This window comes from Miniopterus natalensis, chromosome 11 (genome assembly GCF_054644295.1).
Source record: "Miniopterus natalensis isolate mMinNat1 chromosome 11, mMinNat1.hap1, whole genome shotgun sequence".
NCBI classification, from domain to species: Eukaryota; Metazoa; Chordata; class Mammalia; order Chiroptera; family Miniopteridae; genus Miniopterus; species Miniopterus natalensis.
The window spans coordinates 71286343-71309803 of record NC_142091.1 but is presented as its reverse complement, the minus strand read 5'-3'; the positions used below and the strand labels follow the sequence as shown (position 1 = coordinate 71309803).

At 58.8% G+C, this 23461-nt stretch overlaps 1 protein-coding gene and 1 long non-coding RNA gene across 2 annotated transcripts; one reads left to right on the top strand and one right to left on the bottom strand.

Moving 5' to 3' along the window:
• Positions 1 to 622: 622 nt before the first annotated feature.
• On the bottom strand, positions 623 to 5031 carry LOC107527683 (uncharacterized). The gene is made up of 3 exons (XR_001602296.2): positions 4949 to 5031; positions 1684 to 1728; positions 623 to 798 (listed from the first exon to the last, which is right to left on the bottom strand). It is a non-coding gene; the product is annotated as an uncharacterized LOC107527683 (long non-coding RNA).
• A 380-nt stretch (positions 5032 to 5411) lies between these two features.
• On the top strand, positions 5412 to 22627 carry RAB3IL1 (RAB3A interacting protein like 1). Its single transcript, XM_016200463.2, has 10 exons — positions 5412 to 5474; positions 13667 to 13925; positions 14303 to 14398; positions 14471 to 14548; positions 15164 to 15382; positions 16536 to 16664; positions 16750 to 16862; positions 18349 to 18448; positions 20554 to 20620; positions 21633 to 22627. The coding sequence occupies exons 1-10, from the start codon at positions 5464 to 5466 to the stop codon at positions 21713 to 21715; spliced, it is 1155 nt and encodes a 384-aa protein (XP_016055949.2). The 5' UTR covers positions 5412 to 5463; the 3' UTR covers positions 21716 to 22627.
• Positions 22628 to 23461: the final 834 nt, after the last annotated feature.

Genomic DNA, 23461 nt, shown 5'->3' with positions numbered 1-23461 from the left:
TCCATTGGGCTGCTTCCACCCTCTGTCCTGCCCTCCCCTGGGGCCTGGGCCTGGCTGCAGCTCCCCACCCCGCTGAGACTGGGTGGGCAGTGTTTTGGACAGTCCTGGGGGGAGGCTTCCAGGCCCACATTTGACTTCTTGAGTGTCTTCCCCTCTCCCTGGAGCCAGTATCCTCTCCTCCCACCCTCTTGAAACATGAGCTCGGGGATCCAGGGAGGACTCTCGTTGCAAAACATTCCATCCAGTTGTCCAAACACCGCACAGCTGGCGGAGAGGGGGCGGCCAGAGCCAGGCTTTTGGAGCCCTTAGGCTGTTGCAAGTGTTGGAGTCCTCGCAGGAGGGTCGGCCCTAGGTGCCCCAGGGGTTCCCAGGGCCTGGGGGTGGGGGAAGGGCCCCCAATACAGGCACTGGTGCTGCCTGAGGGTTTGCCCAAGGCCCGCCGCGTGCCAGCCCTGGGTGGGGAAGATGAGGCCTGCGGGCCAGGGGCCTCAGACTCTGCCTGCGGTCGGAGGAGACTGGGAGCCTCCCCGCGTGACTAGGCTCGGCGGGAGGGGAGGGAGGGAGCGACGCTGAGATAGCATCCCCGGAGGTGACTTTGGAACGCAGCTTTTATTGGCTGGCGGTTTCAGACGCGGCTGCCTCTAGCCTCAGACTCACCAGTGACCCCGGACAAGTCTCCCAGTCTCAGTTTCTTCACCTGCAACAGGAAAGGGTGGGGCCTCTTCTGGCTCCAATTTTTCTAAGAAGTTGCAGCCAAGGACAAGGCCCTGACAGCTCCCAGTTCAGTCCCAGCTGTGCCTAAAGGTCCAGAAAATGGTAAAATTTTCTATACAGTTCCCAAAGAGACTCTGACTCAGTCATCCCTCCCCCCGCCCCCCCCGTTGGTTGGGGCTTGGCAGGGAAGGACTATCTGACATATACTTGTCACCAGCTGGACTGAGCCCCTTCCCCTCCTGCCATGTTGGGATGATGGGGAGACCCCCCCCTTTTTCACACATCCTGTTTTCATTAATTGTTTCCAGGTGGGCCCAGAGGTTGCCCTGCAGAGGACGTGGTGGGGGCACAGAAGAATTTAGCAGGGGATCCGTGAGGAGCAAAAACAGGAAGGGGGTGGGAGCAGGCCATGGAAAATTCACTGCCAGGAAAGGGAGGCCAGCATCTGGTTCGCATTAGGCTGAGAGCACTTCGGAGCCGAAGCCTGAGTGGGAGATATTGTTATCCGCAGGCGGGTGGGCGGGCAGGGTGTGACTGCTAGTCAGGAACTGGCAGCTTCTCCCCAGTGGGAACTCAGAGGCTGACCGGAAAGAAGAGGGAAGGCCGGGGTGAAGAGGACAGGAAAGGCTCGTCCCAGTCTCCGCTGAGGCAGACTCTTCACAAATATTACCGAATTAGATGTTCACAACGTCACAGGGGAGAATTGTTCCCATTTTACAGATGAGGGAACTGAGTCCCAGAGAGGTCAAGTGACTTGCCCAAAGTCACACAGCCAGGGAATGGCAGAACTAGGCTTAGAATTCAGGACAAACGAGACAGGGTGAAATATTCAACCTCTCCTGGGTGGATTGAGACTGGCCATGTGCCAGGCGAGGGGGCACTGAGGATTTGGTGGTGAGTGTGAGCCAGCCTCTGCCCTGGGTCACTCAGTTCTTACAGGGGTGTCCAACAGTACCATGGGACACTCACCATGACACAAAGCAGACGGTGTGTCTGAGGGCTAGAGCCTGATGCCTGCAGAGAAAAAAAGAAATTCAGAGAAAGGCTTCCTGGAGAAGGGGGTATGAGCAAAGGAGAAATTTATCAGCAGGGTGGGATGGGGTGGAAGCTGCAGAAAGGGGTTAATGTGAGCAAAGGGAGGTTGTAGGGCATAACTGGGCAGTAACAGCTGGCCTGATGTACCTTACAGGGCGAGATTCTAATTTATACTTGGGGAAACTGAGGCACAGAGAGACTAACATGTCCAGAGGTTCATAGCCTGGAAGTGGGGTTGAATTCAGCCTGACTCCAGGCCTGTGTTCCTAACTGCTTTACTGAGTTGTCCCCTTTTGGTTGGTGGTCAAAAGTTTGAAGGGGACATTGAGACCAGGGGTTAGGGTGGTGAAGTCAGGGAGCCTTACCCAAGGCCACACACCAGCTAGTGATAAGCTAGGGCTAGACAGGCTCTTTCCAACTTGCCCACCTGGGCATGTAGGGAATAAGCAGCCCCATCTGTGTGCCTAGTTGAAGCCTGGGGCCTTGGGCATGTAGAGGAGGCTCCCACCTCCCTTCAAGGACTCACCTTCCCAGACCCAGAGCGCAGGAAGGAGGGCCCCAGAATTTTCTGCTGCCTGCTGAGCCACAGGAGTTAATAATTATGGGTTTAAGGAGATAGAGGCCTGTCTGGGAGGCTCCTCCCTCCCAGGCAGCTGCTTCTCAGAGATAGCAAAGGTTAGTGTGAGCCTGGGGGTGGGGACAAGGCTTCTGTCACCTGCCCTCCTGGCAGTCTCCAGAGGGACCCTTGGTCTGGCCCTCCAAGCATGAACCCCCCTGAGGAATGCTCCAGGTGCCCTGCCCGAGGGACATGCCCCGAGTACCTGGCGATGAGCTCAGGGACTGTTCGCTATGCCCCATCTGGTCTGGGCTCTGCACTTGAAGGGAACTTGGGAGAGGAGTCCTGGGACACAGACAGGTGAGCTAGTGACCTGGGACATGAAGGGGAGGAGGGAATCTTGCCACTCTAAGGGAGTTTAGGGGCGGGGTTGAGACGCCAAGTTCCAGACAGGGGACTGGCTTGGAACTATGAGGAATTTCATGAGCCTCTTACAAGGTCAGTGTTCAAGGGGGTGGCCCTGATTGTCTTGTGTAACTTGGTGGTTATACAGCCATAGGATCTGAGGCTCAGAGAGGCAAGGACACTCATCCTGGGTCACACAGTGGACTGAAAACAGAGTCAGGGCTTGGGTGGCCCAGGCTGGCAGTTCTGCTCCACATCTCCTTCCAGCCAAGGGTTTATGGCCAAAGCTGGGGATGGGGATGGTTAGGGAAGTTGGGAGGGAGGGAGATTTGGGCAGGCTAGTGGCTTGGGGGCAGAGGACATACCTTTTTATATTTCTCCCAGGCACCTAGTAGGCATCCCTTGTTGCCTGACTGCATGCAGATGCAGCTTCCAGTGAGTCCTCTGGTTTCTAGGCTGTCTTTTCAGAAAACGGGTATAAAGGGTCTCAGCCCTACCACTTCTGGCTGTGTGACATCAGGCAGATTCCTTACGCTCTCTGAGGCCATCCTTTCAGTTGAGGAGAAGAGCTTATAAGGCTGTGGGGAAAGCTAGTAAAGCCTGTGAGTCCAAGATAACTGGATAAATATATGATGGGATGTTTTTGGTTAATAAATGGGGTGTCAATGCTCCCAGAATGGTGACCCCACACTTGTCCTTTGAGACCTTGCTCAAGGACCTCCACAGCCCCCAGGCTTCCCATACTGAGGATTCTCCCTCTGGAACCACGGCCTTGGGCTGCACAGCCCCCACCCCTTATCTCCCACCAGTCTGGGTTGCCTGACTAGACCAGGTCTTATCTCCTGCCTGGGCTTGTGAAGATGGACGGCAAGGCTCCCGTCCTGGGCTCCTTTAGTGTCATCTTCTCCGCCTTCCCCTAAATAGTGAGCAGAGCAAGGGCCAAGAGGACAGCAGTTGCTCAAGACTGGGCTGGGGTGGATGGAGCAACACAGCGCCAGGAAGGAGCTGGTCCCTGTCCTTGAAAAACCACAGTAGTGGAAACAATTGCCCTGCAGAGTGAAGGGTATGGGAGGCTTGGGCCGAATGGTTCTGGGAGGTTGGAAGGGATGCCCAGGCGGTTCACTGTATAAGGTCCTGGCCAAGGGAACAAGTGAGCAAGGTGAGGAATCCAACCTGCTCTCCGCTCACCAAGTCCTGGACCTTGGTGTGAGCCGTGCCCACCTAGGAAAGAAATATTGTTTTCTACTTTGAACAAAGATATCACTCACTGAGCAAGGTGGGTGTGTCCTCGGCAAGTGGTGGCCCTGGAAGTGGAGGTCCTTGAGACTATGTCCTGGTACCCCCATCTCCCCACTATATGGGAGCCCCAGGAGGACAGAGCTTGTATCTAGCTATTTACTTTGGGTCCCCAGCCCTTGTACAGTCCCTGGTTTTGTACCCAGAAGGGGTGGTTGAATGAATGAATGGAGTGAATGAATGAATGAATGAATGAAATACACGGCTGGACAAAATTGGGTTTACAGTTATTTGTATGGATAATAATACAATAATTAATAATAATACAAGAATAAACTATTTCGCATACTCATAACTGTAAGCCTATTTTTGCCCACCCCAGTGTGTGTCCCCAGATGAAGACCTGACAAACCCAAGCCTGGGACGCTGGCTCTGTGGGCCTGGAAGACTAGTGCCTAGAGTTCTGGAAGCATCCAGAAGAGAAGCATCTCCTTCCAACCCCCCCAGTGGTCCTGTGGACAGGGAGGGTGGGAGCCATTGTCCCACAGGAGAGACAGGGTTATGCTCTCCCTGGATCCAGTCCCATGTTGAAGTTGAGGTCAATGCAATGGTCAGAGCTCGCTCAGGATAGTTAGCAGGGGGACAGAGAGATTGAGGGACGCGGAGGCGAACGGTCTGGGGTTCAGGGAAAGGTTTTGCAGAAAATGTGGGGCCAGCCAGGTGTGTGTAGGGGGCAGGGGGAGGCACTCCCCCAGAGAGAAGACTGTGGCCAAAAGCAAGGATGGACGGGGTGCTCATAGGCAGGAGAGGCTGGGGTTGGAGACTTGGGCCAAAGGTGGGTCCGCCTGGGGTAAGCACTCAGAGAGTAAGGCGACCGCTTGCCTTGGGGTCTGCCCCCCTTCCCACCAGGCAGGGTGTTGCACAGGGACAGGCATGGAGCGGGGAGCTCAGGAAGGAGTGATGGCCGGAGGGCCGCTGAGGGGCAGGAGAGTGTCCGCTGACCTGCAGGAACAATCCGGTAAGAGTCAGGACGCGGAAAGCCCGGGAACCATTGTAGGTCCTTGAGGAGTGGCCCGGAGGGAGGGCTGCGCGCCCGGGCGGCGGGGACCCGAGACCAGGAACAGCGGGAGCGTCTGCGCGCGGCGCCGGCCGCGGGGTGATGGGGCTCCGGCTCCTCCCCGCACCCCAGAGCGTGGCCAGTCCCGGGGCTGGGACCGGGTGGGGTTGGGCCGGGAGAGCCCGGGAGCTGGAGATCTGCGCCCGCAGGCCGGAGGGGCGGGGCCAGGCACGTGTCCCCAGGCCACCCCTCGGCCACGTGACCCCCGAGGGCAGGGTTGGGGCCGAGCTGGGGGCCGGGGTGAGAGCAGCGGCCGGACCCACGGACAGGCTGCCGACGGGACTGACAGGCGGCGGGGCAGCCTGCCGGCCGGGGCGGGGTCGGCGGCGGCAGGGACGCGGCGCAGGGAGACCTGGAGGTGGCGGCGGGGACGGACGCCCGGGCTCCCCGAGGCTGCGGGATGTGGAGCGGGTAGGTCCGGGCGCGCTCGCGGCCTCGGGGCTGGGGAGGTCGGGGATCCCTGCCGGGCTTGCACCCCCGACTGGGAGGTGCTCTGCTCCCCGGTCCTGCGCGCAGCCCAGCAGCCCGCTGTAGCTCGAGGACCGAGAGCAAGACTCTCAGACGGAGGTGCAAGGACACTGCGCACGGAGAGGTCAGGGTGCCTGGGGGTGCGGTTGTGGGGGTGGGTAGCAGACGGTCCCAGCGTGACAGCGTCAACTCCTCCTAGCTCATCTGGACAGCAAGTGAGAGGGGGGAGGGGTGCAAGTCAGAGGAAGTCTGGGGTACGAACCCAGAGGAGGGCCCCCCTAGGCTAAAGAAGCCCTGGAAAGCAGTGCAGATGGGGAAACAGGACTGGGTCTCTGCCAAAGTCGCTTGCAAGTTGCTAAGCCTCCATCTGGGGCTCCTGCAGCCGGCAGGGCTCAGAGGTGCAGGGTGGGATCTCTTCTCAGAACCCATATCTGCTCATTGGCTTTCAGGGGTGGTCCTCGGCCCTGGCAGACCCCTGCTCTGCATGCACAGAGAGGCTGCAGTCCTCTCATGGAGCTGGGTAAACACTTCCTCTTTTCCAGGACCTGGAAAGACTAGGTCCTGGGTGGGGATGTGGCCAGAGTGAGGGTGGGTTGTATTCCTGTAAAAAGCTGGACCAGATGGGTGGTCCCAGGACAGGGCTCCCGGCCGCAGCTGGGGAGTGAGGGAAGCCTCCTGGGGAGGCTGGCCGGATCCAGTGTGCCCTGTGGCACGAGCAAAGCCTGAGCTGAGATGCCAGGGGAGGAACAGGCTTCATCCTCAGCGAGGGCTGCTGAGAAGGGGCCCCTGGGAGGGGCGAGGTGTACAGAGGCCAGAGACTCTTAAAGGGGGAGTGAGTGTTGAAGCGGAGCAGGTGTGTTTTGGACCTGCGCCTCCAGGGATGGAGACTGAGTTTAGGGACCTGTGGTTGAGGTGGGTTGGTGATACCTGGAGAGGCGAGGGCAGTCCTGCCTGGGGTTAACTGTGTTTGAGGGGCAGCCTGGTCTGGAGGAAACCTGTGACCTTCCGTGTCAGGTGTGCCCAATGCAAAACACAGCCACTGAGCTGCTGTCTGATCTTGACAGTATGGTCTCCCTTCTCTGGGCCTCTGGTGGAATGAGCAGGTTGTGGGTGGGGAGTGATCCAGGCCCTGGAGGCATCCAAGCCAGGGTGGGACCGCCGGGGCTGGGCTCCACCAGGAGATGGACGTTCTCTTTAAAAACAGAATCAGAGAAACTACTCAAGGTTCTGGAGAAGGTCCCCGGTCCAGCCTCCTTGCCATATCCCCAGCGACCTTCTGGATGAACCAGGTCGCCACGCTGACCCCCATTCGATCGTCAGTAGTCTCACTTTTTTTTTTTTTTTAATATGTCTTTGTTGATTTCAGAGAGAGGAAGGGAGAGTGAGAGTGAGAGAAACATCAATGATGAGAGAGTTATTGATCGGCTGCCTCGTGCATGCCCCCTACTGGGGATCGAGCCCGAAACCCGGGCATGTGCCCTGACGGGGAATGGAACCGTAACCTCCTGGTTCATGGGTCGACCCACACCAGCTGGGCAATAATCTCACTTCTTGTATGAACATTTGAATCCCCCGGGGTCTAGCTGGATGCAGAGCACGAAGTAGGTACTTCATAAATGCAGATGGGAGCATGAGGACACAGAATGAGGAGCTGGGTACCTGGGGAGTGGGAGGCAAAGTGTTGGGGTTACCTTGACCACTGTCTTTTTATGGACCCCCTCACTTGGATATTGGAGGCAGGGATCAAGAGATCAAGGGCCAAGCTGCCAGCACCCAGTGGGGGGCTGATGTCCTAGGAGCTCACCCAGACCCTAGCAGCAGTTGGAGGGACCCTGCTTGGGGGCCACGCTTGCCCTCATAACTGATGAGCTGCTTGTGGTCCCCAGTTGCTCACGAGAACTCTGGGCAGCTGTGCACTGCGCCCTTCATCCTAGACTCGGGGCCATCTGGGATTAAGAATCGGTGACACTGGCATCCGCATCTGCAAGATGAAGTGAGATATCTCTCTTGGGTAACTGCTGTTAATGGCCAGGGCATGGTGCTCATTCACCACCCCCCGGCCCTAGACCCAGGGCTGCCCCCTGGGGTAGATGGCAGTGTCAGGACTGTGCAGGAGCTCAAGTGCACCCTCTTTCTTGGGACTCTGAGCATGGACTTTAACTCTGGACCCAGAGGCAGCTCCCCTCAAATTGGGCTGCTCCCTTCCCTATCCCCAACGGTGCCCCAAGTCCATCGTTTTGGGCGCCAAACCTGCTCTGAGGGGATGGGGCGAGGACTGTGTCTTGGGTACTTCTGCAGCTAACACTGTGCTGGGCACTTGGAACTTGGTCAGCAGAGATTGGGTCTGGGCTAGTTTTTTGCAGCTAAGTGGCCACATGACATTGATGTAGCCCCCCTCAGTCTGAATTTCCCCATCTGAGAGATGGGGCTAATCATACTTGTCCCGGGGAGGGCCAGGCTCTGATGGGCTGCAGGAATGAGATGGACCTCCCCGACCTCCCAGGCATGGGGGATTGTGTCTGCAGCAGGCAGGATGCTAGAGAGCTCCAGGGCTGCAGAAGGGCTGTGTGGTTTTGAGCAAGTCACTTAGCTGCTCTGGGCCATGGCTTCCCTAAGGGGTCTGAATCTGTGAGCTCTTCTTGCCTAGAAGGCCTAAATCACAGGAGACTATAGCTCTGAGATAGTTCTTTTTTTCTTTTAATTTTTATAAGATTTTATTTGAGCCAAACTACTCACATTGCCAGGAAGCAAGATCTCAAATGCCTCCCTGAGACAGTTCTGAAGTATGGCCTGGGGCTTCAGGGTCAGGAGCAGGGGGAAGGGGGTTGTTCAACCCTCACTGTAGCCTCTTCCTGGAAGTCCTCCATGAATTACTGCCTCCCCCTTCCCCTCAACAGTTCCATAGTCAGCACATCTGTATGCGGGACTCGCTGCGTATGTGTTGGACGTTTGAGGTCTTGGGTGTCAGATTCTTCCAGCACTGAACAAGTGGATGCGGGGCACGCGCTGTTTCCCTGCCCTGCCCAGCGAAGGCCTTATGCTGGCTTTCAGTGGCGACACAGGGCTGGATTTCCTTATCAGGGCTGGGCCGGGCCACAGGCCTGGGCCTGGGGCTGTGGCTGCAAGAGGCCTGACCTGGCCTACCTGCTTCAGGCGTTCTGACCTCCCTCCTTAGCATCCCAAGGCTGCTCCTGACCTTCTCCTGCTCCTGCTCCCTGTTCTCCTACAAGGTGTTGCTGCTCCTGCCTCCCGTGCCCACTCCTGCTTCCCCTTCCTGGAGTGGTCCAGGCCCACCCTCTCCCACCTCCGGAGTGCTGCTCTTCTGTTCCCATGTATGACCCATTGTCCCATTCTTCTGGAACTCTCCCCTCCTTGTCAGATCTCCAGGCTGGCTCTCTGGCCTCCACTCTGTTGCCCATCCCCTCAGCCAGGCTCAGGCTGCGGCTGCTCCCTCCGGCTTGGTGCCTCTGCCTCCCTTCAGCCGGCACTTCCCAAACCCCTCAGCCACCCCCTTTCCCTTCCCTGAAGGACCCCCTCCCAGTCCCTCATTCCTGCCATGGGTACCACTGTCCTCATTCACCTTTCCCTTGGTTTTCCGATACATTAATTAATTGCTGCAACTTTTTTTTTTTTCCTGTCTCTCTAGCCAGTGCCTGGTTTTCCCACAAACCCCATGTCAGAGTCTTTTGTGTCTGTGTGTCCCCTCTGCATGTCCCCTCCTAGCTCAGAGCCTGCCTGGCTTGTGCAGCAGCCTTGGGTGGGACCCACCACCACTTGGGCACTGTCTCAAACTTCCTCAAACCGCGACTGCATCCTGCCTCACTTCTCCGAAAGCACCATTTCTCCCCTTTCCTCCCCTCCAGGCTTCTCTGGGTGACAGGCCACATGACTCACTAGTGCCAGCGCTCTGGGTTCAATTCCCACCCTGCCACTTCCGGCCAAGTCACCCTCCCTCTCAGAACCTCAGTGCCTCATGGTTCAAACTGGGCTGAGGAGAGCATCTCCCGGCAGTGGCGTAAAGAGGTTCACACACAATGACATCTGTGGATACAGGTGTCCAGGGTGGGGGCAGTGCAGCCACCGTAACCCTCACACCCACCCAGTGCAGTGGTGGGCTGGTGTGGATACCCATGGCAGGGGCCCTGGATCCCAACATGCTGCTGGGTTTGGAGCTGAAGACTTGGCCCCTCTTAGTAAGCTGAGCCAGGTGGGGTTGGGAGGCTGGTCACTTGACTGTCAGCCTCAGTGCCCTCAGGGCTGGCTGGATGCTGCTGAGTGTGTGAGCATGAGTCTGAACCCAGCCCCTGTGCCATGGCACTGCCCCGGGTTCTTGCAGCAGATTAGCCGCAGCCACCCTGACCCGTGGACCTGGTGGCCCCGGGCAGCAGGAGAGCAGTCCCAGCGCGCCCTCCCAGCCCTGTTCTTCCTGCAGCTTTGGAGCTTCCCTTGCTGGCAGCACCCCTGCTTGTTTAATGAACCCATTATGCCCATTAGCTCAGGGGTCTTGGCTCAGAGGTGACCTGGGCACCGGTGGCAGTGGAGGGAGAGGTTGGAGGGCAGAAAAACCTCATGGCAGGCTGGTCTGGCCGGGGTTGGAAAGGGGGGAACAGAACCCTAGTTGGGCCTTCTGGCCTCAGGAATGGCCTCTGGCCCAATGGGGGCTGCTGGGTGACTGGGGACCGTAGAATCCAGGGGTCCTCATTCTGTTTGCCCTTTTTTGTGGCAGGGGACAAAAGCCCCGCTGGCTGTCCTAGGGCAGGCCTGGATGGAGGGTGAGGATTATGGTGGCTGCATTCCCCCCACCCCTGTATGTTTCCAAGGGAAGTGACCCAGTGGGACCCTTCCTGTACGAACTGCCCTGGGCTCTAGGAAGCGGCCCCCCCTTACCTGTGACCTTGACTCTTCCTATCTCCTGGCCCTGCGCAGACTCCTTCCCAGTGGCCCCTGCAGTGTCGTCTCTGGATGCTGGACTCTGTTTCTGCGGGGAACGGGGGCTGAGAAGGTTTGGGCAGAGGGCGTGGGCCTGGACTTGAGGGAGAGAGACAGAGCAAAGAACTTAAGGTAGCCGCTGCTCACCTGAGAGAGAAATGTGTCCCCTGCACCCAGGGATTCACACCCAGGCTACCCGGCCTGTGGTCTGGGTGGCTGAGGTGTGTGGGGGATGGGTATTCTGGCTTGGGTTTGACCCAAGGAACAAGGGCCTGGGGTCCCTGCTTAGTCTGAAATTTCTGAGTCACCCAGCTGGCCTCACAGTCCGGAAAGGGGAGGAGGAGGGTCCTCAGATTGGAGCTTCCTCCCCCAGGGTAGGGTAGGCCTTGCTTTCCCTTCTGCTCCTGCAGCCCTGGCCCCGGCATTGGACAGATGATGACTGCGGGGTGGTCTTGCTGTTCCCACGCTTTCTGCCATTAGAACTTGAACACTGGGCTTTTCCACTGCAAGGAGGGGAGGGGAGGGAAGGGGAGGGGAGGGGAGGGGAGGGGAGGGCATCACAGAGACTGTCTGGGGCCGCTCAGGGTCACTGTTTCCTCTGGCAGCAGAATAGGGTCCCATCCCCCTGGAAATGGGCTGCAGTGAGGGCCTGTGGGAAATTGATGGGGGCTGTCCGGCCACATCCCCAGCCCATGCCCTTGGGACCAGCAGGAGAGTTAGAGACTTTCACTGTGGCCAGAGGCCCAGACCACACTGGTAGACAAAGTTTGGCCCTCCTGGGAGGGGCCGGCGGCAGTCTTCTCCTAGGCAGGGGTGTGGGGCATGGCAGGGTGGTCCTTGCAGAGGGAAAGGCACGGAGTCTGGGTGTCTGGGACTTGGGACCCTGTCTGTGCCCTGTGCTGTCTCTGTGGGTTACCCCCACCCTTGGGCTCTCGCTCTTGCTCATTCTATCAAAGTGGGCAACACTGAAGTGGGATCTGCTACCTCCGCCTGATTGAGTCCCCAGCCCCTGATCGCCAGACCGCCAGTGGGGACAACTTTCCAGGGCTGAGGTTTCAGCAGCGGGACCCAAAGTCTGGCAGGCATGGGGGGTGGGCGATGTCTGCCAAACGTGGCTGTGGGCTGCACACCTTTACCCGGTGCCGTGTCCAGGGACTTGTCATTCAATTCTTAGTGCACCTCCTGCAGGTTTTAACCCCCATCCCCAGGTGGGAAGCAGGTGCAGAAGGTGTCCGTGACATTCCCAGGAGCTCACATGGACCCCAGCTCAGAGCCTGGCATGGCCTCGGGCTTGCCCACCTCTGGCCTCTGCTCTCAGTTACACCTCACCCAGCCCTGGCCCTCCCCCCGGGGGTGGTTTCTGGGCCTGAGCAGAGGCTGGGAAGCCCGTTGGGGCAGGAATTGGGTCAGATTTCTCTGCTACAGTCAAGGAAGAGCCTCCTGAGTCCCTCTGGGCCCAACATCCTGTACCCACGACAGAAGTGCTAATTCTACACTCACACCCCCCAACCACTGGGAGCTTTGGGCCTGGGCTGAAGGCCTAGCCACTTGTCCCAGCACTGCCACCGACCAGCTAGCTGTGTGACCCTGACCAAGTTTTGTCACCTCTCTCAGACTCCATCCCTAATCTGTAGAATGGAGACAATACCACTACTGCTGTTGAGAGTTTGAAACTAGATGGCATGGGCAGAGCACCCTGTATCGCTCCTAGCGTAGTGTAAGTCCCCTGGATTCAGACACAGCCCAGGGCCACCAGAGCACTGCCACAGCCCCTCAAGCCTCAGGGACTCCCAGGTATTGTAGGGGAGGGTTCCAAAAGAATGGGACAACGGTGTCACACATGGGAACAAGGGATTAGGAAGACCCTGTATGGTACACACACTGTTGATGAAGCGATGGATGTGTTTCTGCTTTACTCATCAAAGCCCAAGTCCCTGCCAGGTAGGACCCAGCCCAAGAAGCCTCGAGGCCACGCCTGGGCCAGTGTCAAAGCAGAGGGCCAGCTGTGCTGGCTGGCTGGACAGGGCCATGTGAAGGGTTAGGAGTGGGCTCATTGCTGGGGTTCCTGGGTACCCAGTTCCTTGGTGTTACCCTGGGGGAAACTGAGGCTGAGGGGCTGCTTGGTGACTGTCCCAGGGTCCAAAGGACAAGGAGGGAGGACCAGTCCCCAGCTTTGCCTTTCACACTTTCCCCTCATCAATCCTGAATCTCAGGGCTTTTTGGTCTTGTCTTTCCTCCCTCCTGTGTGGGCCCCCTGAGCCCCCTCCCCTCCACTTCCGCACTGTTATCTGTAGCCTGGCCCAGCCCCCCACCCTCAGCCCAGCCACAGCCACTCAGAAGCTGCTGGCTCAGGAACCACCAGCTTTTGCTGAGTGAGCGAGTCCAGAGGTGCTGTCTCTGCACAAACCACTGCTGGCCAAGCCCCCTCCCTCCTCCCCCCTCTCCTCTCCTCCCTCCCTGGGTCATCTTCCATGGGGGGAATGTGGATTGACTGAAGGAGAGGAGGGCATTGCTGGTGGCCCCCACCCCACACTGCCTCCAGGGGAGGAGGGTCCTGAGGCCGAGAGCACTGGGGGACGGGGGTGGGGGGGTGCGGGGTGGTGGTGGTGCGGTTTGCCTAAAGTCACAAGGCAGACCTGGGAGAGCTGGGTCCAGGGGGCAGGAAGTGGGTCTGCCTTGCTGTTCCAGGAATCTTTTGGCCTCAGCCCTGCCAGCTCTGGCTGGTCCTTCCTCTCTGGTCTGCCCTTAATTTGCATAAAATTTACATTAACAGTAATAACAAAGGCAGTTAAGTGCCTCCTGTGTGTCAAGGTTTTATGCATTCAGCAACCCTTGATATTGTCCACACAATGCAAGTGGAAACTCAGATCTCAACACCAATGAACTGACAATCACCTGTTGGACAAACAGAACCGAGCACCTGCTGTGTGCTGACCACCTACTGTGTGCCACACACACAGTCCTAGGTCCTGGGCTGGAGGGGTTGTGGTGGACAAAGATAAATGAGTCCTGTTCTTGCCCCCAAGAGATTTCGTTTGGCCATTCTGCCCTTGTGACAACCCTGGTGATGGCCTCACTGGCAGCATCCCTCTTTTACAGAGGGGGAAACTGAGCCCAGAATGGTAGATATGTTGCCCAGGGTTGGTCCCTGAGCTCAGCTCTCTAGGTCTCAGGACCCCACCCCATGTTTACTGTTTGCCTCACAGCCAGCCCCAACCGGACGAGGGCCACCTGCCGCCCCTTGAAGCTGTCTCGGTCTCCTGGAAGAGTGTGGACTCCTGCAAAGGCCGCAGGGAGTCCCCGGGAGACCAGGTGGAGGCCTCTGCAGAGGAGGAGACCCCAGGTGAGGAGGGCCCTGCAGCCGCCCAGGCCCGGCTGGACGTGTCTCGCCTTCGCAGCTCGTCCATGGAGATCCGCGAGAAGGGCTCAGAGTTCCTGAAGGAGGAGCTGCACAAAGCCCAGAAGGTGGGGGCCTGGGGGGTACCTGGGAGAGCTGTGGGCTCCCGCAGAATGCCCAGAGATCTCATGCACCTCTCAAGGCCTGCGCGGGGCACGAGGGAAGTGCAAACGAAGGACAGACCAGGGCTTCTAAGCTGACTTGTATAAGGCAGTTCTCTGAAAACCAGTTCCAAGCTCTAAGGGACTGACAGCTGGGGTTTCAGCCTCCTGCCAGGAGCTAAATGGAAAATGCCTCGTAAACTAGAGCGTAGAGCGGCGCACGAGGCATGCTCAAGCCCCCATAGGATGACTCGGGGCATGGAGCCTGGTCAGGGGCCTGGTCTCCCCAGTGTCAGGCCTGAGGGCCCCTGAAGGGTGACAGCCACCCACCTCGTGCCCCCCAGGAGCTAAAGCTGAAGGATGAGGAGTGTGAGCGGCTGTCCAAGGTCCGCGAGCAGCTGGAACGGGAGCTGGAGGAGCTGACGGCCAGTCTGTTCGAGGTACGTGGCCGGCCAGCTGGGGACTGGGGTTGCTGGGTGTCCATCCGCTCCTCATCACTGCCTTCTTCCCAGGAAGCCCACAAGATGGTTCGAGAAGCCAACATGAAGCAGGCAGCGTCAGAAAAGCAACTAAAAGAGGCTCGGGGCAAGGTGAGCTCCCCCGCCCCCAATTGCCCAGAGCTCCTGCCCACCTCCCTACTCAGTCAGACCCTGCGTGGCCCGGTGGGCCACCAGGGATGGGCAGACAGAGGCTCAGAGGGCCGGGCAGAGATTACACCCTGGAAATTCCACTGTGCCACAGAGACCTTCCCGGGGCCTTCCAGGAGCAGGGAGGATCCCGTGGTCTTTGCCATTTCCCCCCTCCACTGCACACCCCCTCTATAAAGCAGAAACCCCAGTCTGGCTGTGTGAGCCTGGGCAGGTAACTTCCTGTGTCGGAGCCCATTTGTCCATCTGTAAAATGTGAGGGCTGGGCTGTCCCTGGCTTCTGGGTGCCCCTCAGTGGGAAGCCCAGACAGCTCCCAGACATGGGCATCTAACAGTCCTGCCTTGCAGTGTGACCTCAGGCAGGCCGTGTCACCTCTCTGAGCCTCAGTTTTCCTGTCTGTAAGATAGTTGTCTCAGGTCCCACCTTGTGGGCTGTTCCAAGGTTAACTCTTGGGGTTAGGTGCCAGTTGCTGCTGTCCTGAGCTGGCATGGCAGGCGGTGGCAGCCAGGGTGGCATCCACTCTGGGCTAAGGTTGGCAGCCATCTCATTCTGGCCAGATCGACATGCTGCAGGCAGAGGTGACAGCCTTGAAGACACTGGTCATCACGTCCACACCGGCCTCTCCCAACCGAGAGCTCCACCCACAGCTGCTGAGCCCCACCAAGGCCGTGCCCCGCAAGGGCCACCTGCGTCATAAGAGCACCAGCAGTGCCCTCTGCCCTGTTGTGTGCCCTGCTGCAGGCCACATCCTCACCCCAGACAAGGAGGGCAAAGAGGTGAGGGGCAGTGGGTGGGCAGTGGACACAGGAAAGGGAGAGTCCCACTGTCAGCTGGGCAGTGGAGCCCGGTGGGGCCCAGCCTGACACCCCCCCCCCCCCCCCGCGTGCCTCTGCTGTGTGACCTGGAGCCTGTCTTGCCCGCTCTGGGCTTCTGTGTCTTCTGACCACAAGGGCTGGACAGAATCCTTGTAATATGAGACATATGGTGCTCAGCATCCTTGGCTGTGGCTCCTCGGGCGAGTGGGGATGCCTGTCAGTGCCTCAGTTTCCTCACATGGTGGATGGGGACTCCTGGCTCTAGAGGAATTGAAGAGTGTGGGTGTCAGGAGCTCAGCTCAGGGATGTACCCTGTAAGTCCCACAAGGGCTAGTGGGATTCAGCTCCCGGGATGTCTGACACCAGGTGGTTCCAAGCCCCATCCTGTCCTGTCTCCGGAGCTTCCAGGAGGAGGCTCAGGCTAGGCCTCTTGTCCCCCTTCTGAGTTCTGTGCTTCTCAGACACTAACACCTGCTTCCTTCTGTCTGTCTGCCCCTGGCCCCATCTGCCCAGCCCGGGCTGCCCGCCCTCCTCTCCCTGCTCCTCTGTGTGATCCCCAGCAAGGCGGTTCACCTCACCTACGAGCCGGCCTGGCAGCTCCCACCTGGGGAGCCGCCCGCAGCCCCCACCTCCACTACCTCTCTCTCCTTTTCCCGACAGGTAATGGCTCCAGAGAGGGGCCACCCCTCTGTCCTCTCTGCTTCCCTCACTCCGCATGCACCCCAGGGCGGCCGTGTGTGTTTCCTCCTGTGTGCACGTGCTTGTGTGTGCTGGGGGGTACCTGCGTGTACCTGTGGGGTCACTCCAACCCTTCCTCCTTGAGGAGGCAGCGAGGGTCTTCAGAATGAGGCCCCAGACCCAAGTCTGTAGTCCTGCAGTGCAGGGAACAGAATACACACCTGGAAGGGACACAGCTGTAGCCTCTGGGGCAGCGGAAGAAGGGACCTCTTCCTCTTCTCGGGACTCGGCTCTCCTGCTCGGCCCTTGGGGACTGCCCCCCGGCACGCTGCTGTCTGCCTGCGTCCTTCCTGGCTCCCGCCTCCTTCGCTCTCCCCGTCTCTGCCCTGCTGGCCCCCAGCGCCCTGACCACCCACCCCGCTCGCCTCCCCCGCAGGTGGACACAACGCTGTTTGCGGAGTTTCAGGCCTGGAGGGAATCGCCCGCCCTGGACAAGAACAGCCCCTTCCTGGAGAGGGTTTACCGGGAGGACGTGGGCCCCTGCCTGGACTTCACCACGCAGGAGGTGAGCGCGGGCGAGGGCAGCCAGCCAGCGGCCCAGCCCCGCAGCCGCAGCCGCCCCTCACCCCCCGCACCCTGGTCTGCCACAGCTCTCCGCTCTGGTTCGGGCTGCCGTGGAGGACAACACGCTCACCATCGAGCCCGTGGCTCCGCAAACACCGCCCACGGTGAAGGTGGCCGCAGTTGAGTACGGCAGCACCAAGTAAGCTCAGCCCCCTTCACTCCTTCCTGCCACTCGGGGAGCCCCCCACCTGGACCCTGCCGAGGGGTGGCCAGGGAGGACTGGGCCTCTGCCTGCCCGCATATAGGCCAGGCTGGGGAGGGGTACAGGGGCACCTGACAGAAGAGGGACAGTGGCTGCCCTCATGCAGGGCAAGGAGGCATTTTTGGCTCTCTGCCCACTGACCCACCCTGCCCCAGTCATGGCCCCCCAGGTCTCCAGGGAGTCCAGGAGCTGGGGCCTCCCTCTTCCTGGCTGGCCTGATGCATACTCCCCTCCCCCCCCCCCAGCAGTGGGTTCCGGGCCCCGATGGACATGTAAGTGATGTCCGTTGCCAGCTCTGCCTTCTGTTAATAAATGACTGAATGGCCCTGGCATCTCGTCCTTCCTGCTACTCAGCCGGGACCGAGCAGGGCTAGAGCAGAACAAAGCTGCCAGGATGGAGCAAGGGATGGAGACTGGGGAGCACTTCCCCTCGCAGCCCAGGGGATGGGCTTTCAGGGGAGGCCCGTGGTGGGGCATTTGAAACAGGTTTTAAGGATGAATAGCAGTTTGCCAAGTAGGGAAGGGCCTTTCAGGCAGGGGGAGCAGAATGAGTACAGGTAGGAGAAGCTGGAGATTAATGGGAACACCCTGAGTCAGTGGGTGGAGCAGCGGGGTGGGCAGAGAGATGGGGCTGAGGCTGGAGAGGGCGTTTGGAGCCGGAGTGTAAAGGTCCTCAAATGAGATTTGGGCTTTAACGTGCTAGGCTAGCATTTCACAAATCACCGAAAGATGTCCCTGAGAAGAGGGTTCTCTGGCCCAATCAGAGTCGTAGTGAACCTGGAGGCAGCAAAGGCTCTGATAAGTCCCACACCCAAGGAGCCTCTTTAAACTTTCTTTACTCAGGATTCTTCATAACTGTTTCCTGGGCAGTAGGTAAGCAGCAGGGAAAGATGATGGGCTAGATGTGGGGTTTTGGAGGAGCCCTGACCCCTTGGCACCCACGGTAACATGAAAAAGAAGGCACAGGACTGGTTGGAAGGAGCTGAGGGGAGCCAGGCAAAAGGCCCTGCTGGCATGACCTAGTTTGGGGACTTGGTGACTAAGTGGAGGGGAGAGTGGACTCCTGCTTAGTTGTGGGAAGGGGTGACTGGGTCTGAGGGCTCCAGTAAGGTAGGAGAGGCATTTTCAGTGGTTTCAGGGGGTGGGGTGGGGCTTTGGTACACCTGGCATGAGGTTGACCAAGCTCTCCTGCCCAACAGGGGCAAGGACAGGGGCTCTGGGGTAGGGTCTAGCTTAAAGGCCATTTCAGGGAGTTCTTGGCGTGCCCCCATCCTTGGCCTGGCCCTGGACTCCTTGGGACAGTCCCACTCCCAGGTCTGTTTGCTGCCCCTTCACTGTGCCTTCTCCTGGCTGCTGCACCCTCTCTGCGTGGCTGGGTGGGTGAGCCCCAGTGGCCCCAATGGCCCCCTCTGCTTTCCCCCAGCACATGCGCCCTGAGTGGGTTGGCCCGTGCCTGTCGCCATCGAATCCGGCTCGGGGACTCCGAGAGCCACTACTACATCTCGCCATCCTCCCGGGCCAGGGTGAGTCATCCATTTGGAGTGTCATTTGGCTCCTTATGGGATCCCTGGGCTGGCATTCCGGGCCCCAGGCCTTGATCTACAGAACAGATTCAGAGATGTGCAGAGACTGACTTGGGCCACACAGCCAAGCCAAGCGTACTAGCCTGCTATTGCTGCATAACAAATTACCATCCACTTAGTGGTTTCAGACTCCTGTTTATTCTCATCTCCCTGGGTCAGGAGTCTGGGCACAGCTCAGGTCTCCTAGACTGCAGTCAAGGTGTCAGTCGGCTGCATCCTTTCTGGAGACTGGGGCCCTCTTCTGAGCACACGTGGCTGCTGGCAGAATTCAGTTCCTTTGTGGCTGAAGGACTGAGATACTCATTTTTTCCCTAGCTAAAACCTAATCAGGGGAGTGACACTAGAGTTCAGGTCACAGCTCCAGCCCCAGGCTTTGGAGAGGGTTCTGAGGCATGTCTGCTGCAAAGCCTGACAGTCAGCCATGGGTGCAGAGGTGACACTGTGGATGGGCCCTCTCTGAGGAAACGTCTTCTCTCCTGGACCTACCAGGGGATCCTCATGGGGACTAAATAAACAAATGGCCTCGTCATTCAGCAGCAGACTGGTCAGTGAGGGCAGCTTGTCTGGTCCTGGTGAATACCCCCCAGAAGTGAGCTGGGCTCCCACTTACCCGAAGGGAGTCTGAGCCTTAGAAAGGAAGAGTATGCCTGGGTCTCAGCCCACCTTGGTCTCCCATTCTGTGCTGGGCAGGCCGGGAATGGGAGATGAGAAGGGTGTGAAGTTTTAGGCTGTGGTCCCCTAGGATGTGGTCCCCATCCTGAAGAGACCAAGGAGCGTGGTGTTCATAGGGAGAAGGGTTCTGTCCTCAAAGCACAGCTATGGGGAAGGAACCCCACTGCTCCCTGCCACCCCTGCTCACGAGTCTCCTGTGGGGGCCCCCTGGCCACTGAGCAACACCATGGCCTTTTCCTGCCCATCCTCTGCCATGTCCCACCCCGCCCACCGCAAGTTCCCTGACTTGGCCGCACTCTCTTCATACCTCCCTGCCTTTGCTGGGCCACCAACCGCCCTGCACCCACTTTGTCCCCCTGGCAAGGGTTCCTGTGTGTTTGAGGGCCCAGAAAGAGCATTGCTTCCTCCCTATAACTTTCTCCACTCCCCAGACCATGGCCCCCACACACTGGACATCCCTTCCCCAGAGTGCTGGACATTCAGTAGGGACTGCTGTGGGTATAGCTGCCAGCTGCCTTCCATCCTATTTCAGGGTGGGTTTCGCTAGAAGCAGAGCCTAAGAGAAGTTGTGTGCAAGCCTGAGGAGCTAGTGAGGGTGCAGAATGAGGTGGAGGGCAAGGGGAAGTGGTAGAGCAAAGGACAGTGTGGCCTCAGCTGGAGTCTGGCTGCAGCTCAGAGTGGGTTCCACCCATGTCGGTCAGTCACTGGCAGAAGGGCACCTATGAGCCATTAGTGGCCAACACTCTCAGCAGCGGGGAGATGGGGCCCCAGCCTGGGGAAAGGGCCTGGGCAGGGCACAGTATGAGAGTCCTCATGGCAGGGCCTGGGTCTGAGCACAGGGCCCGGCACAGAGGCTGGGGGCTTGGGGCCTGGGGATCCAGGGCTGCCGGGTGAATAGCTTCTGAGCACCTTGACTTTCCAGGCATTACAGAGAGTGCCTGGCTTAGGCCTGGCTAGCGGGGCCTCCAGCATCCAGAGCAGGCAAGCCCAGGGGTGAGTGGAGGTTCTAGGCAGACTGCCTGGTTTCACATTCCCCCTCTGCCGCTGCGAGCTCTGTGACCTCCACAGTTGTCAGCTGGCTTCATTTTTAGAGTCTCCGTTTTCCCCACATGTAAAACAGGAATGATAAGCATGTCTGCCTCATTGGATGCAAGCACTTGATTTCTTGTTAGTTGCTGCTATTGTTTTTATTAGAAGTAGTAATAATACTCTATTGTTAATTAAACAGCCCAGCCCTGTTCAATTCAGGGAGCATTATCTAGTGAAAGGACAGGACGTGGGGCTTCCTGCTCTGGTCTCTGGTCTGCCCTGGCTTTTGAGGGACCCCAAGTCTGAGGGCCGGCGGGTCACACCCTTCCCCCTTCTTCCTGCAGATCACGGCTGTGTGCAACTTCTTTACCTACATCCGCTACATCCAGCAGGGCCTGGTGCGGCAGGACGGTGAGCGCCCCCTGGTGGCCGGCAAGGGATGGCGCCGGGGGGGGGGCTCGCCTGCAGGGGCGGGATCAACCAGAGGGTTTTGCTGTCCCTGTCTGAGGCCAGGACTCTGAGGGGGGGAGATTGTGGGTTAGTAGAGGGCTGGTAAGCCTCCTGGTGCTGAGATGAGCTGCAGAAGGAGCCTCCTGGACACCGCCTTACCAGGAAAGCTAGCCCGATGCCACCCCCATACCTGGGTCTGACTGCTTTCTTCTGCCCAGAAACCTCTCCCTGCCCTCGGGCCCACAGGGACAGGTCTCTGTTACTGGCCCGGCATTTGAGGACATGCATGAAGGGCCTCCCCTGGGAATCCTCTCTCCTCCAGGTGTGGCCTCCTTATGGTCCCCTGAACATGGGCCTCCCACAGTGCCCTTGCCCAGCAGGTCCTCCATCCACCGGTTGTCCCCCTCCTCCCATTCTGCAAAGCCTCGCTCCCCTCTCCTCCAGAGTTTGTCTCCTGATGAGTCTTCTCCTGATCCAATTTGGAGTCTGAGTCTCTCCTTTCAGCTTGTGGGGGTCAAGTCCCTCTGGGAGGCCAAAGCCTGGTCAGGGGATGAGCCCTGAGGGGCCACTTCCTCTCGGGAGCATGGACTGACACTGTGGCCCTGCTCACTGCTCAGGGTCACTGTGAGACCTCAGGGAGGTGAGGTTGGAAAGCATTTGTGAGTGTGTGGTGGTGTAAACATGCACATCTGTGTCGGGCTGTGGGAGTGGCAGTCACCTCCTCCCCCAGTACATTACAGATCCTTCAGTGTGTTCACAAGTTTACAAGGCCTCAGACTGGAGCCTCAGACTGTTTACAAGGCCTCAGACTGGAGCCTCAGAGAGGTTCAGCCCCTCGCTGAGGTCATCTGTCCTGGGGAACTGGGGAGCCCTAGAATGCCTGCCAGTTGCCCTGCCCATGGGAGGGGACCAGGCCATCTACCTAGGGTGACCCTGAGCTGTCACAGAGCTGTCCACCTCTCTCTGTCTACAGCAGAGCCGATGTTCTGGGAGATCACGAGGCTGCGGAAGGAGATGTCGCTGGCCAAGCTGGGTTTCTTCCCCCAAGAAGCCTAGGGCCTGGCCCTGGCCTGGAGTGGGGCTCGGAGCTGGAGCCAACACCTGCCCCAGGACAGATAGATGGACAGGAAGACAGGATACTGGAGCCAGCCCTGAGCCAGAAGCTGAACAGATGGACAAATGGCCAGGCCATGGAGGCAGCACTGAACCGGTACCAACATCCATTCCCGGTCAGACAGGATCTCATGGGATGATTCTCTTTCTTCCCCGGTGGTACTACAGCCACCAGGAGACTCTAGAAAGCACCAAAGACCAAGAAGCCTGGATCCACACTCAGGAGCTCAGCTTTTGGGGGGACACCAAGGCAGCCAGCACCCTCAGCCCCAGTTCCTGGAGCTGCTGCCTACAGGTGCCTTGTTGCTGCCATTTCCTCCAAAAGGAACCTGCTGGGTCTCCTCATCTCCAGGTATCCCCCACCCCAGTTCCCAAGCCCAGGGCACCAGCACCCCCTTGTGGCCATCCCTCACCCCATCCCTGGTGGCCTCTACTTTGGATTGCCTCAGTGGGCCTGCCATCCTGCAGAGGGGCAGTGGTGCTAGGAGGGGCCAGCAGGGACTTCCACCCCAACTGGCCCTCCCACTTGACCTGCCCTGTCCCTGTCTGAGCCCTGTGTTCCAGAAGATCAGGCCCCATCGCCGCTGCAAGGACTCTGGCACTTTTCTCCCAAAGTAAAACACAGACAGGACTTCGGGGCACCATGCCTGTTTTCAGCTGTGGTGGCCATTCAGACAACAGGGAACTGAGGTCACCAAGCCCTGCACGCAAGACTAGGGTGGGGCCCCAGGCCCCTCCTCACCCCTCACAGCCCACTTGGGACTGGGGTAGAACCTGGACACATCCCTCAGCACGTCCAATTCCCTCCTCTGAATGGAATGTAACGCCATCTCTATTTAATAAAGGAAGCCTTTGTTGGTAGAGGCTGGGCAGCCACGCGCCTTCACTCCTGTGCCCTGGGGCCCGGGCCAAAGCTTGGACATCTAGGGGAATGAAACCAAATCCTTTCCTTGCCCACCCACCCTCGTGCTTGGGATTAAACCCAAATCCTGAAGGGATTGCTGTAGAGAGGACTCCTCGTGTCCTCCCCGGTGTTCTGTGGGCTGTGGTTGTTGGGGGATGAGCCCGGCTTCCTTTCCCCAGGGGAGTGGCTGTTGTCGGGGAGAATGGCTGGCTCTGCCGCCCTCCAGAGGGCTTGGGCCGATCCCCCTGCAGTCCCCCTGCCTCGGTCTAATGGAAGCCTGGAGCCCAGAGTCAAAGCATCGAGGCTGCCTGGTGCTCATGGGACAGGGGCAGGATCGATTGGGGATGTCCGCCATCACACAGGCAGGGACTGTGATACAATGGGGGACAAAAAAGGGTGAAGGTCTGGGCCCTGGTACTGCCCATCCCTGCCCCTGGCACCTGTCCCCCTGACCCAGTCACACCTAAGACCAAGGAAACACTAAGCAACATTCCAGAGGCCTGGCAGAGGGTCCCACAACCCAGACCTGCTCTGTCTGCCTCTGCAATAGGTGACACTTGGGATAGATGACACTTCTGTTGTCAGGACCACGTGGGACTACCATGAGCAAACAGTACCTGCGATACCCAGGGCTGTGTGTGAGGGATGGGGGGACACACTCTGGCCCATTGTCTCCTTACAATAGCTAATTTCTGAGCACTTGTCATGTCCTTGGTTCCAAGCCCTTTAAATGAACAAATACACTTAATCCTGAGAGCAACCCGAAGTGGTACTATTATCCCCAT

Bases quoted from the DNA above. Each gene is read 5' to 3' on its own strand.
- RAB3IL1 (XM_016200463.2), top strand. The intron at 14,399-14,470 runs GTACGTGGCCGG...CCTTCTTCCCAG, and splicing joins TGACGGCCAGTCTGTTCGAG to GAAGCCCACAAGATGGTTCG. The intron at 14,549-15,163 runs GTGAGCTCCCCC...CATTCTGGCCAG, and splicing joins TAAAAGAGGCTCGGGGCAAG to ATCGACATGCTGCAGGCAGA.